General features: G+C 45.5%; 1 protein-coding gene across 1 annotated transcript; it reads right to left on the bottom strand.

The window, feature by feature from the left end:
* Nucleotides 1–4272: 4272 nt before the first annotated feature.
* On the bottom strand, nt 4273–15137 carry LOC139653946 (Golgi apparatus protein 1-like; the record flags this gene model as incomplete). The annotated part of the gene is made up of 10 exons (XM_071530956.1): nt 4273–5730; nt 7506–7612; nt 8510–8630; nt 8861–8968; nt 10867–10968; nt 11922–12064; nt 12538–12661; nt 12963–13100; nt 13655–13747; nt 15020–15137. Coding segments are annotated over 10 exons (1222 nt in total), but the record flags the coding sequence as incomplete, so codon positions are not given.
* Between the last annotated feature and the right edge of the window lie 370 nt (nt 15138–15507).

Raw genomic sequence — 15507 nt, 5'->3', positions numbered from 1 at the left:
ACACACTTACACAAAGACACCCCACACACACACACATAAAGACACCCCACACACACACACACACACACACACACATACACATATACATCAGTTTGTGATCCAGACATCTAGAATGTCTCAGGTCGGCTCTGTTCACAGGTTCAGCTGCACATATTCACATGCATCCATGTGTGAAGTGAATATTATTTTTATTATTATTATTATTATTATTATTATTATTATTATTATTATTGGATGTTCATGTGGTTCAGCACACTTTTATATAAATTACTATGTTTTAGTTAGATCTGTTTGTTCTCTAGTTGTATCTGTGGATCTCATATTACCTTTTATTTCTATTTTTTTATGAATTTTTGTTTGCCCAGGAAACGACTTGCATTAACTAGTTAATGCAACTCGTTACCATTTATTGTTTTTCTTGCTTTTTTCCAAACTTTACATCAAACTCTATTATATTTAATTGTGGTATTTTTACATCACTGTTTTTGTGTTTTATTGGATGTAAAGCACTTTGTAAACAATGTTTCTAGAAAAGTGTTATACAAATAAAGTTATTATTAATTACATATTTAAGACGACTCTTCTGCTGAATGTGGAGCTTTTGAACTCTTTGTATTCAGACTGAGGTTCTTCTGGTCCAGCCTGGTGTGACTGGTCATCAGGTCTTTTTCATGTTAGCTGATTTTTCATGTCATAATATAAACCTCTTTAACAATAAATGGCAGAAAAATTGACAACATTTTTTGATAAAAAATCCTATTCATTTCACTTCCTGGAAAACTGTATTTTGGTGACATCATGATGTTGGAAGCAAAGATTCCAACCAATAAAACCATCAGAGACTTTTGAAACAAAAGTTTTTCCTGCCCCTCCTATGATCAGTTTCAAGAGGGCCCCTACATCACAGGACAGGTTAGTGCCAAGCCACAAAAACAAAACAAAAAAACAACAACTTGGCTTCATCGACCATTGAAGGATATTTACAAATGTGGCTTTTGTAACCATTGTGCTAATATTGTGGTGCTTTTACAGGACAAAGAGACGACTGAAACTCTCTGAGCATAAGTAAGCTATCAGAAAAGATAATTTGGATTACCCTATGGCTAAGCATTTTTATAATGTACACACACACACTCCCTCACACACAGGATATCCTGTGAAATATGGACATGACTCCACTGAACTGAGCTCAGTCTGTGGACACTGATAGAAGAACTTATGTTATGTTACACGCTTGCCTTGTGCTATTGGAGCACCAGCAAGTTTCTATAGGCTGAGTGATGGGATTTTGTGTTGTTAATTGTATTACCTTATAATATTTTAACTTATGGGTTTTTTGTATATGATTTTTTTTGTATATCGTTTGGACCCAAATGTTTTAACCTTTTGTATCAATAAAATAACTAACTACATAACAGTAATCCAGACAGCCTTATGGTTGAAGGCCTAGAAACCATCAAAAAGAACATTCAGGGTGGAGATCGACTGAAATTGTTATTGCAGAGAGAAACTTTTTATATGCAGGCCACAGTATACCCAGGACTGAATGAAGAAATTGATTTTAGTCCTTTTTTGTAGTTGCTCTGATGCATGTGGTATATATTGTTATTGTTTTCTGTCTTGTCTGTACATCGTTTTTTTCTTTTCTTCTTCCTTCTATACATTTTGTAGAGCCATCTAGTGGTCATACTGTGCATTTGACACCTGTGAGTTCATTGGCTTCCTGCTCAGGTGTTTGCAATTGTCTTGTATCTACAAAAGGGGAAACTGTGCTGAGAGCTTCACCCTGAAGAAGACTGTGTGTGTGACCTGTAACCCAGTTCTGTTTTAACATGCACAAGCTCTGTCTCTGTTTTTAAGAATTTCTTTCATCTTCATCTGAATAAAGGGTTTTAAACTTTTTGCCAGAAGAGTGCCTTGGACCTTTCTTCGTTTTCAAAATAAAAGTTGCTTTACACCTCTGGACACTTTTGGGTGATTCTTCGCGGCGTTAAGCCCCGCCCCCACTCCCTGATTCGCCCGCTGACTTCAGAGGCGGAGCCGGAAATAACGAGACGGGACAGCAAGTAGAAACCTGCAGACTTTATTATTAACAAACTGTCCAATTTTCATCTGTACAGAACAACAAAAAGAAACTAAAGAAAAGCGGACAGAAAAGCGCCGGCGTACAGCGGCGTAAATCAGATGAACAGGAACTCCATGGATTCAGACACAAAACAGCGTTACAAAAATCTTTTTTCATCATAATCTTAATCATATGTTCTAGTCATCGTTCTGGTCGCTCTGGACAAAAGAACAGCAAGGAACCGATCGACAGGACGAGATCACAGCGCTCTGCGAAACCGACAGTCCGCACTCTGTGGGCCACACACACACACACACACACACACACACACACACACACACACATTCACTCATTCACTCACTCACGCCCACACACACCTCTGCCTGGTGCTGGAGTCGTCACTGCGGGTGTGTATGGGGCATTATGGGATGTTCTGTACAGTGGGAGTAGGCACGCTTTGAGAAACCAACATCAGATGGAAAAGCGAAGGCAGTTCAGAACGTTTCATTTACAAGCAGGAAGCCGACAGCCGACAGTCAGAAAGAAAACAAAGTAACTGCATGGAACATCGTCTCTAACCGCTCAGTATAACATGTACAGACGTTCGCTCTGAACGGATCATCGGGAGAGATACTGACAGATTTTGATTTCATGTGTTTGAAGTCGGTGAAGTCGCTGCGGCTCGCCGAGCGGCGCTGAGATCTTTTGAAATGGCGACAGGAAGTTCTGTCTTCACGCCGAGACCAAAAAGCTCGGCGACACGGCGACTCTCTCTCTCCGCCCGACTCGACCCGACGACCGCACCGAAAACCTCCACCGCCTTTCCTCCGGCATCAGCCTGCGTGCCGGGAGATCGGACCGCTCCGGACCGAGCGCGGAGAACATCGGATCCGATCGACCGAACCGGATCCGGTCTCGGTCTCCCGATCCGCAACGAGTTAGTACAGAAACAGACATGAACCGAATCCGACAGGTTTCAGATTGTGAGGATACTGGAGGAGGAGCTTACTGCCAGCTGTGAAGAGAAAAGTGACTGACAGTGAAGCGGAGTGTGATGTGATCAGCTGCAGGGTGATGCTGCAGGACGGAGGCCGACCCGCCGGCGACCGACCCGCCGGGCCGACCCGCCGGCGACCGACCCGCCGGCGGTCGCACCGGCGGTGAGAAAAGGCAACCAGAGAACATTCAAATCATAGAAAAAAAAAAAAGGACTCACAAACTTTGACCATTAGTAAACAAATAAATAAGGCTATGACAAAACAATATATATATATTTATAGATATAAAAAAAGAACGAAAAATGTGCAATGATTCCAGTATCATCTTTAAACAAAAATGTTCACATCTCTATAATAATCTAGCATCTTTTCTTTTTAGTTTTATTTCTTTATTTTTTTGCATTGCTCTCCTCTCTGCACCAACCAGCCGGACGCTGACAGACGAACCTGCAGCCGCTCCGCAGGTTCGCCTCCAGACTGAGACCGGAACGCTTTGGACTCTGTAGTGTTAAAATACTCAGCCTGTGATGTCATCACAGCGCGACGGGGAACCTGTCCTGGTGCTTCCGGACGCAGGCGACCGGCCGACACCAGCTGGAGACCGGAAACCAGATGGAAACCAGACGGAAACCAGACGGAAACCAGAGTGCGTACGGATCCTGTTCTAGTGACAGTGAAGGGTTGTGGAGAAACTGGGAGCAGCAGGTCGAGTGGTGAGGTTATGGCACGGGGGGTGGGTGGGGGGGGGTCTGCTGCTAAAAAAAATCAAACCACAAATTGAGTCTGGTGCTGTAGAAAGAGCAGAGAGCGAGCCGGTCGGTGGAAGGCTGGTTGGCACCGCCCGCCTGGCAGTCCCGCGGCCAAAATCTAACTAACACACATCATCTGCAACGTGAAATATCGAGAACCGAAACGCCCACAAACCCTCGCAGGAGAACTAACTAGAAGAATACGTGGTAGAAAGACAGGTTGGATCATCCTGACACACACACACACACACACACACACATACATACACACACACACACACACACACTCACACACACTGTAGTCATTAAAGTACTGGAGTCATTAAACGCTCTACAGACGAGCATCTTCCATCCCACCAACAACACTTAATGCGTAATATGATTTCACCTCCACCTCTTGACCTCTGACCCCAAACCCCCCGCACCCCCCCCCCCCAATAAAACAAAACAAAACAAGCGAAGAAGAAGTACTGCATCTACATCAGGTATTCTGAGGGTTAAAACACTGCAGGAGGAACCAGCGCTCTTCAGAAGCACTTCCAGTCGCGGCTGAAGCACAGAAGAAGAAGAAGAAGATGAAGCAGTGGGCGTGGCCTCCAAGAGAGCGGGCGGGGCTAACGTAGAGGCGGGGCCGAGTCAATAACCACACCCACTTTCCCATTAGGGGTGATGAAGCCTGGGGGATTGTGGGTAATGTCATTCCAACATGGACGTCCCAACAGCGATGCGAGAAAAGGACTGAAGTGGGGTATCCGGGGTTGAAATGGGGTAAGTAGGACCGAGGGGGGGTATCTCGGGTTGAGGTTGGGGCACCAGGGGTTAGCCGAAGCTGCGGTTTGGGTATCTCAGGATGAGGCAGGGTAGGTGGGGGTTGAGGTGGGGTAAGCTGGGCTAAATTGGGGTATTAGGGACTGAGGTTGGGTATCTGGGACTCAGGTGGGGTATCAAGGACTGAGATGGGGTATCTGGGATCAAGGAGTGAGGTGGGGTATCAAGGACTGAGGGGGGTATCAAGGACTGAGATGGGGTATCTGGGATCAAGGAGTGAGGTGGGGTTTCAAAGACTGAGGGGGGTATCAAGGACTGAGATGGGGTATCTGGGATCAAGGAGTGAGGTGGGGTATCAAGGACTGAGGGGGGTATCAAGGACTGAGATGGGGTATCTGGGACTGAGGTGGGGTATCATGGACTGAGGTGGGGTATCAGGGACTGAGGTGGTGTATCAAGGACTGAGGGGGTATCAAGGACTGAGATGGGTATCTGGGATCAAGGATTGAGGTGGGGTATCTGGGACTGAGGTGGGATATCATGGACTGAGGTGGGGTATCAGGGACTGAGGTGGGGTATCAAGGACTGAGGTGGGGTATCATGGACTGAGGTGGGGTTTCAAGGACTGAGGTGGGGTATCATGGACTGAGGTGGGGTTTCAAGGACTGAGGTGGGGTATCAGGGACTGAGGCGGGTTATCAGGGACTGAGGTGGGGTATCGAGGACTGATGTGGGGTATCAAGGACTGACGTGGGGTATCTGGGATCAAGGACTGAGGTGGGGTATCAGGGACTGAGGTGGGGTTTCAAGGACTGAGGTGGGGTATCAGGGACTGAGGTGGGGTTTCAAGGACTGAGGCAGGGTATCATGGACTTAGGTGGGGTATCAGGGACTGAGGCGGGGTAAACCGGGAGAGGGTCTTTCAGTGGCGGTGGTTTCTCCGGTGGGCGTGTCCTGACCCCTGACCCCGGGGGGGCGGAGTCTACCTGTCCTTCAGCTCCTGAGTGACGCGCTTGGTGATTCGCCCGCACAGCAGCCCCATCAGGAAGAGCAGCGCCACGCCCAGACCAATCACAGCCAGGATGTAGTTCTTAGACGGTGATGTCATCACCTGCATGGCCAGGTCCGAAAAACCTTCAGCTGGAGCCACCTGGGGGAGAGGGGGGGAGAGGGGGGGGGGGGGGGGGTTAGAACAAAAACAGGAAGGCAAACGCTATGAAGTTTGGCTGCATTCACAATATTCTGCCTTTTCACAATAAAAGCCCCCCTAAAGCACAGTGCTGATCATTTGAAAAGCTGGATTGCACGATGCATTTGTTTCCATAGCAACCAGCTGCTTTTCTCATGTTAATCTGTATCTTTTGTCTTGTCTCTTATCTTGCACAGGAATGAGAAAACCACTCCATCAACAACATGACGCCAGAAATGCAAAGTATTTTGAGGGTGTTTTCACATATATATCACATATCGACTTCAGGAAAACCTCCCATTCAACCTTCCCAAATACAATCAAGGGCTGAGTGCTACAAGCACCTGGAACAGAGATCGATAAGAACTTGAACCATGACCTCAACACATCTACAATCTGCAAAATGGGCCTGCAGAGACTTCACTTCCTGTGCAGACTGAATACTTTTAATGTGGACAAGACACTGATGGCTTTATTTTACAAATCCTTTACTGAGTCTATTTTAACCTTTTGTTTAATTTCTTGGTATGGGAATCTTACAGTGCAAAACAAAAATCGTTTGTTCAATATTGTTAAAGTAGCCAGCAAAATAATTGTCCCACAGCAGCTTTCTTTAACAGATCTCTGTGACAGAGGGTTTTGCAGAAGGCATCTTGGCTCTGACCAGACTCTGTTGGAGGAATTCGTTCTTCTCCCTCTGGGCAGATACAGCTCCCCCAGGGTAAGAAGCAACAGGTTTAAATTTTCCTTTGTTCCAAGTGCAATAAATGCGCTTAATTTGCACTAAACCTTGACTGCACTGCCATTCCAATGGTTTGATACTTTCAACAAACAGATATTTTTTTTTGGTTGTTTGCTGTAACTGTTGTGTTTAATGTCCCATGTCCTCTTGTATGTTGTGTTTGTGTTTTTGCCCTCTACTGCAAATCAAATTTCCCCTCGAGGGACAATAAAGATCTGAACTGAACTGACATATAATTCTTTTTAAAGGATCCAAACTCAGTCCTGAACCAGAAGGTGAACCAGCTGCATATGAACTCAGTCCTCTTTGTGTTCACAGGGCCAGTGGACTGACAGGAGGACTCAGCTCTCTTTTCAGTGGGAATCAATCGGACCAATTGCAGACTAAACCGGTACAAGAATTCATTTATTCCATCCTCCATCAAGATATTAAATAGCAACAAGTAGGAGTATTATTTTAACTATTTTAAAGAACCACTGGTTGATTATACCTGGTTTTATTATTTGAAACTCTTTTTTATTACCTTTTTATTATTTTAAAGAACTACTGTCTCACACTCAACATGTGAATTGAAGCATGTTTTACATGAGTTTGTATGATCTATGTACTTGGTGCCTGTGCATTGTGATGTTGTTGACAAATGTGTTGTGTGATGCAGCGGCTTGGAGCCCAAGACAAGTTTCCCTGCAGGACAATAAAGTATATCTTATCTTATCTTATCTCATCTCATCTCATCTCATCTCATCTCATCTCATCTCATCTCATCTCATCTCATCTCATCTCATCTCATCTCATCTCATCTCATCTCATCTCATCTCATCTCATCTCATCTCATCTTAACTTATCTTACCACAAGAGAGATCTGAGTTCATCTGGTCTGTTCAAATATGCACAAAAACTTGCTGAGTCATTGGACTGAGTTCACTCGAGAGGCTCCTTAAAGGTTCCTTAAAGGTTCCTTAAAGGTTCCTTAAAGGTTTAAGGTGTCCTGTACCTTGGCAGCGTAGCTCCACATGTCGATGCGATCCTGGAGTCTCTTCTTGCACTCCGGCTGCAGTCGAACCCGTTTGTCCTGCAGCGCCTCCATCAGGCAGGACATCTCTGAGGAACCGACAGGACAGGACAGACTCAGACGCTGCAGGACCTGTTCAGTCTGAGGTCTGCTGGATTTTAGAAGCCGCTCTTCTTCTGTCCTAATATTTTATCACTTCAGTGTTTTATCTGCTACACTAACTCAGCTTGTGGCAGACCTGTTTGTTAAAAATGCTTTACAGATAACATTCAAACACAGAGACTCCATTAGATGTGGGTGAATGGGGAATTATCTGAGCATGTATGTGCTGGGGCTGCTAAATTAATACATTAAAATATTCAAATTGCAAAATTGACAACTACATTTTCCAAATCACAGCTGTAACGTTCCTGGAAAGTGAGCCATTTGTCTGTGATATTTTTCCTCGGAGGGAAAGGTATTCTCTGGACACTAACTGGGCTACAAATCAATTTCCATGTCAGAGAAAATATTACATTTTTAGTCAAACTGAGCAAATCCTGAGCATTAGCATCACATTTCCTCCCCACACACTTCATGTTTAAGTGCTGAAAAAGAAATTCTGTATTAAAAAGCTCTGTCCATGTAATCACATCTCTATTCATGTCCAGCACTCAGCAGCAGAATGACACTGAAAACTGAAGTCTGCATTTCTTTTCAAATGATCTGGTTTTTATTGTCCTGACGCCTGAAATGAAAACCCATTCAATCAGATATTTTTATCTTTCATTTGCATATAGCAAAGGTAACTACTGAGCATCAATTCAAGGTTTTAGTTTTCCATTTGTAATCCACCGTCAGAGACTCACTCCTCATGAAGGAGAACGCAATCTGATATAAAGGGTTTTCATTTCATTTCCATGTGAAACTGTGTGTGTGTGTGTGTTATTTCCACTGTGTGTGTTTCTGTCCCTGCGGCTCTGGTGTGCGTTTGGTTGCGGACTCACGGCGTCCCCGGCCGGGTGGGATGGCAGCACAGTGGTGTTTGATGTCCAGAGCGCAGGCGGTGTGCAGGACGGGGTCGACGAAGATGTCCGCCTTACTCTCCTTCAGCATGTTCAGCACCTCCTGCAAGGGGGGGGGGGGGGGGGGGGGAGGAAGAGGAGGGCGAAGAGAGGAGGAGGGTGAAGGGTTTCATCCCAAAATACACTTCAGAAAAAAAAAGTTAATGGGTCTATATTTAAAAGTCCCAGATGAACAGATGACTACACTGTGCAGCAGGAAGCAGAGGTGTGTGTGTGTGTGTGTGTGTGTGTGTGAGAGAGTGTGTGTGTGTGTGTGTGTGTGTGTGTCTCTACCTTCTTACAGCCCTCCTGTTTGATCTTCAGCAGGTTGACCTTCAGACACTCCTCCACCTGACCGGTCTGCTCCTGAGCCGCCGCCTCCTCCGGACAGAGCCGCGAGATCTGCACACACACACACACGCACACACACACACACACACACACACACACACACACACACACACACGCACACACACACGCACACACACACACACACACACACACACACGCACACACACACACTCTGGTTTGAATGGGTCTTTGGTCCTGAGGGACAGATGACATCACATGCTCATTTGCATATTAGTGGCATCAGCTTACGGATTTCAGGTTGTCAAGTTTCATCAAGTCAATCTGAGACGTTGAAGACCTTTTAATGCCGTTTAGGATCAGAAAGAAAAGAACATGGAAATGTAAAAAAACCCAAAAACTATTAAGGCCTTGAATTTAGGTGATGAAATAAAGACATGGAGACTTTCAGGACCTGCACCAACTGAATTTGTTTTAAAATGTGTTTCAGCTCAGTGGGACGTCCCACCGACAACCAATCAGACGTCAGCTGCCGTTTCCTCTCCTCAGTGGATGAGGAGAGGTTGTGGCTGTCAGCATCGCCCCCTGCTGGACAGACAGCCGCACTGCAGAGACAGTCACATGATTCACACCGACTCTGTTCACCTGGACCGCAACAATCTGATATGAACCTGAATAAGAGATTTCCATGTAAGCATCATTCTCTGATCCCCTGAACCTGAATAAGGTCATAGCCAGTGAGCAGACTCTCATTAAGACATGTGCAGTATTCTGGTTTCAGTCTCATTACTGAAGCGGTTCAGACTGTAAACAGCTGGACCAGGACTCTCTCTGGACCGCCTGACGCTCCTCTGCCTTCTAGAGGCTGAACTGGTTTCAGAGGAGAAAGAGACTGACAGCAGGAAACAGAAGGAGAGGCTGAAACTGAGCATGCTCAGGATTTAGAGGGAAACGGAGATCGTGAAGTTTTCAGTAAAGTCTGAAACTGTCCGAGTCTCCGGTGATCCTCCTCGGTCCTGCTGGACAGGAACATGAATGGAACAGTTCTATCAGAAACACATGGAGACACATTCATCTGGACACTGTCTTAGAGTAAGGTCAGAGGTCAGACTGTTGCTGTCCATGTGAACAGAGTCAGTAGCTGCGGTCACGAGACATTTTTTTTATCATTCTGAAGGAAGATCGCCACGCAAGTGTTTACATGAGCGCTAAATATAACGATCGCATTAAGATGTGTTTTTACACGCTCCACAGTATGGAATCAGAATAAAAGTTTCTGACATGAATCCAGCTCTCTAACATGGTTTACGTTTTTAACAGATGGACCTGTGTCAGTTATTTCTTTACTCTTTACTGCTGTTCTTTCTGATGAAGCAACATTTATCAAAACATACGACTCCATAAGTGTCAGAGAAAGACGTTTTGTTTTGGCTCCATTTGTAATTTCCACCGCTGTAAACCGAAACTGGCCCGGAGAGGCGGAGTCAGGACTTGATATAAAACCGGGCTGCACCGCCCACATCGAGCCCGGCCGCCCCGGGGTTAATAACAAGCACATCCATTCAAATCCTCCCGGAAAAAAAGGGAAACGTAATGGACGTTACTTACGTTAAATGCGGAGCGTGTGCAGAAAGAGACGAGATAAAGAAAGTGATGGAATGAGTGTTTACATGATGACATTTTATCCATCGACCGGATTATGAAAGAGTTAAACAGCCTCTGAAGCGGAATAAAATTTAATTCGGATCGGTCAGTTTATTCTGATTGAGGCGTTTATATGAGGCATTTTTATTCTGACTGGCTCCATGTGAACACAGCTGGAGTCTCATCATGAGGCTTTTCATCATGAGGCTTTTCATCATGAGGCTTTTCATCATGAGGCTTTTCATCATGAGGCTTTTCATCATGAGGCTTTTCATCATGAGGCTTTTCATCATGAGGCTTTTCATCATGATGGTTCAGAGTCTGAGCAGAGGATCAGGGAGCTTCACCTCCTGGGTGCAGTGGATCTGCAGCTGAGGGTCCAGTCTGTAGTCCAGAGCCGACTCCTGCAGGATCACCCGGATCTGGTCCTCACAGTCTGGAGACAGACGCTGCCGGGACACACACACACACACACACACACACACACACACACACACACACACACAGTACATATGTAGAACTTTAACAAGCTGTTAGCAGTAGAACAGAGAGGAGTTTTCCTGTTGTTTGTTGTCTTATTTGTCATCATTATGCTTAGTGTCGAGCTGCTCCTGCTCATCATGGCTCTGTACATAATATCCACACTTCACCAGGCTAACATTGTGTCATCATGCTATTTGTTGACTTGTTGATTGTTGTCATGCTATTGTTGATTTTGTGTCATAAGTCTGTCTTTCTTGTCTCTATGTAGAGCAGGCTCTGTTTGTATCTGCATATTTTTCACTGTTTTTATCGTTGATTATATTTTTTATTTTCAGTGTTTTTATTCTTAACATTTGTGCTTTCAACTATTGCCTGCCTGGGGACTACAGATGAAAATTAGCCTTTTTGGCTAACTCTGGCATATTTTCAGAAATGTTATTAATATTCACTGTCCCTGTCAAAAAAGGAATAAACTAAACTAAACTGTAACTGAGTAAACTAGGCTGAGTCCTAGTGAGGCATCTTCTGTGATCTTCAGCTTTCAGAAAGACAAATGTGAGACTTCAGAACTTTATGATGCTGCCTGTCACTGAATTTAAAAAATGAAAACAGAGCGGCAGCCTGTTTCTGACTGAACAGCTGATGACAGTAAAGAGACCTGAAGTCCAGCTGTGTTCAGTACAGCAGACAGGAGGCAGATTGTTCTACTAACTGATCTGGATTCAGCTGAGGAACCTGACATTACATGGAGGAACAGTCAGACCTGATAACTGGATTTAACACATTTTAACACTTTTCACAGCCTTAAAATTACTCTCAGACTCTTCCAGGCCCTGCAGACTGACAGACCGGATCCTCTAGATTTCAGAGTCATGGTTTAATATCAGGTTCTGGACTCAGGTCCTGGACTCGTTCTGACCTGGTCGGCGTATTTGAGTTTGAGGCAGGAGATGACCTGGCCCTCCAGCTCGCTGTCGCCCGTCGCCTTGTTCAGGATCGACTGGCAGAACTTCGGGATGTCGGCTTTACAAGACTTCCTCAGCACCGGGTTCAGCCTGTAGTCTGGACACACACACACACACACACACACACACACACACACACACACACACACACACATATATATATAGAAACTGGCTTTCCATCCAAGGACTTTAATCAGTTTTCCCCTGATGTAAATATTCCATGACTTTCCATAACTAAGGGAGATGTAAACCTGCTCTTCCTTCCTGGTTTGCTCATGTTGTTTTTCAGACTGAAACCCTTCTGATCCAGTGAATGCATGGAAATACATTCTGCTAGATTCCTGGAAAGTGACTAAATTGAAAAATTCCCTGATATTCCCAGACTTCCCCAAAGAATTTATCAAACCTTCTACAATGTGATCAGCAGCTGAAACGATGATCAGCTGATCAATTATGATCCATTTAGAACATCTATCAGCTGAATATGATCAGTCAGGAGAGAGACTGGACCTGAGTGTGTGTGTGTGTGTGTGTGTGTGTGTGTGTGTGTGTGTGTGTGTGTGTGTGTACCTGTGTTCTGGGTGATCTGTCTCTTGGTGATCATCTGTTTGCATTTGGGATCCATCAGTTCACTGTTCTTGTTCTGTTTCAGACACTGGAGAACGTTCTTGCTGTCCGCCTCCGTACAGAACCGCTGACACACACACACACACACACACACACACACACACACACACACACACACACAGCAGTTACATACAGGTCCCTCATAGGAAGAAACACAATGCTCTCATGAAGCCAAGAGATCAGATTTTGTCAAATTTCATTTTTTTTTTAATCCAACAAACTGTCACTTTACTGTGAGAATATGAAGCAGTTTAACAAAGTTCTGCTCTGTTTCTGTTTCCTCAGAGAAAACTTTTACTACTGTTACTACTACTGCAACTACTACTAGTACTGTTGTTACTACTACTACTACTACTACTACTACTAACCCGGATCATGTGTTTGCAGACTCTCATCAGCTGGTAGTCCAGTTCAGGATCCATCATCTCCACTTCCTGAAGCTTAAAGACTCGCTGGTGACAACGCTGAGTCAGCTGACGCTTATTCTCCTTCAGACACTCTATCACCTGGGGGGGGGGGGAGAGAGAGAGAGAGAGACAGAGGGAGAGAGAGAGAGAGAGAGAGAGAGAGAGAGAGAGAGAGAGAGAGAGAGGGGGAGAGAGAGAGAGGGGGGGGGAGAGAGGGGGAGAGAGAGAGAGAGAGACAGAGGGAGAGAGAGAGAGAGAGAGAGAGACAGAGAGAGAGAGAGACAGAGGGAGAGAGAGACAGAGAGAGAGAGAGAGACAGAGATTGTGAGGAAAATGTGTACGGTTTCTGTTGAATGAACTCTACTGAAATGCAAATGAAGCCCTGAACCTTGACCTGTCTCTCTGGGTGAATGAGTGTTATCAGTGACGCCACCTGCTGGACATCTGACACACTGACAGAGACTCACTTCACATTTCTAACTTCCAGACTTTAAAGGGAAATCCACCAGAAAACTCTTCTATAAACAGCTTATAAGCATTTCCCAGGTTTTTTCCAGGTGTGTGTGTGTGTGTGTGTGTGTGTGTGTGTGTGTGTGTGTGTGTGTGTGTGTGTGTGTGTGTGTGTGTGTGTGTGTGTGTGTGTTGAGGCCTACCTGTGCGTTGCCGAAGGCCACGTTCTGACACAGTCTGTTGATGTCCTGCTTACAGGAGTCGTACAGCTCCGGCTCCAGGCGGATGTCCTCCGACTGGACGAGTCCCACAGACAGGGACAGACACAGAGACACACAGCAGAGATCAACCAGTAATCGAAAAAAAAATAATAATCAAAATCACAAAATGAACTTTAAACTTCTTGGACAATATGCCATAAAATACAGAGGACCATCATCCTCTCTATCAAAACCTGTCCATCACTGCCAGCATTTAAGTCTCATATGAAAAAAACACCTGTGTCATAGTTAATGTGCTCAGTATGTGTGTTTATGTGTTATGTGTCTGTGTGTTTACTTTTACTATTATTATTAATTTGTTTTTTCTTCTTCTTTTTTTTATCTCATTATGTTAAGGAAACACATATCCACAATATTAGGATAAATTGTAAATCGTAGAGGGAGGTTTTTACTGTAAGCCCTTTGGGGTTTCTAACCTCTAACCTTGTTTTTATATACTTTTGTTTTATCACTTCCTTTGTGCTAATAAATAAACTAAACTAAACTTCTGCAATTTCCAAATCTCAGAGTCTGCAGTGAGTTTCTTCAGAGAGAGTTTGGTCCAAACTGGATTTGTGAAGAAGGAGTTTTAGAATCAAAACCTTCATCAGACTCAAACTCAGAATCTGCTCACTGACAACAAAGTCACTTTTCTTTAAACAATTTTAAACTTCTAATGAATTTAGGACAAGAAAAACAGTTTAAATCACAATTGGAATATTCTGTCAAATAATCGCAATTCGTTTTTTTGTCAATATCTTTCAGCCTTAAAATAATTCAGTCTGTGCAGAGCCAAAGAAACAAATAGAAACATCTCAGGTGGACAAGAGGTGTGAAAGAGGTGAACAGGGGGACGGAGCAGAGGGGGGACGGAGCAGGGGGGCAGTGGGATGGACTAGAGGGGTGGGACGGAGCAGAGGGGCAGTGGGATGGAGCAGAGGGGCAGTGGGATGGACTAGAGGGGTGGGGCGGAGTAGAGGGGCGGTGGGATGGACTAGAGGGGTGGGACAGAGTAGAGGGGGGACGGAGTAGAGGGGCGGTGGGACGGAGCAGAGGGGCAGTCGGATGGACTAGAGGGGTGGGACAGAGTAGAGGGGCGGTGGGACGGAGCAGAGGGACAGGGGGGACGGAGCAGAGGGGCAGGACAGAGCAGAGGGGCAGTGGGATGGACTAGAGGGGTGGGACGGAGCAGAGGGGCAGTGGGATGGACTAGAGGGGTGGGACAGAGTAGAGGGGGGGGACAGAGCAGAGGGACGGGCGGGACAGAGCAGAGGGGCGGGGTGGAGCAGAAGCGGGACCGGGACGTACCATCTCCAGCTCCTCCACACGCAGCTGCTTGCGGCACTTGACAGAGACTCTCTGCTCCTTGGCGTCCTGCAGAGTGTCGTTCCTCACTGTGGTGCTGAGGCAGATCACCACGTCCACCCTGACACACACACACACACACAGAGAGAGACACACACACACACACACACACACACACAGAGAGAGACACACACACACACACACACACACACACAGAGAGACACACACACAGACAGAGACACACACACACACACACACACAGAGATAAAACACACAGACAGAGAGACACACAGAGAGACACACACACACACACACACACAGAGATAAAACACACAGACAGAGAGACACACAGAGAGACACACACACAGACAGAGAGACACACACACACACACACACACACACACACACACACACACAGAGAGACACACAGAGGTTCAGTCTTGGTGACAGTGGTCATCTGAGTGTCCACATGTGATTTATAATATAACAAA

The sequence above is a fragment of the Centroberyx affinis genome, unplaced genomic scaffold (genome assembly GCF_046629955.1).
Source record: "Centroberyx affinis isolate AG114_WGS23_722 - 3 ecotype Tasmania unplaced genomic scaffold, CSIRO-AGI_Caff_v1 ptg002009l_1, whole genome shotgun sequence".
Taxonomy (NCBI): Eukaryota; Metazoa; Chordata; class Actinopteri; order Beryciformes; family Berycidae; genus Centroberyx; species Centroberyx affinis.
This window is presented reverse-complemented; position numbering and strand designations above follow the sequence as displayed.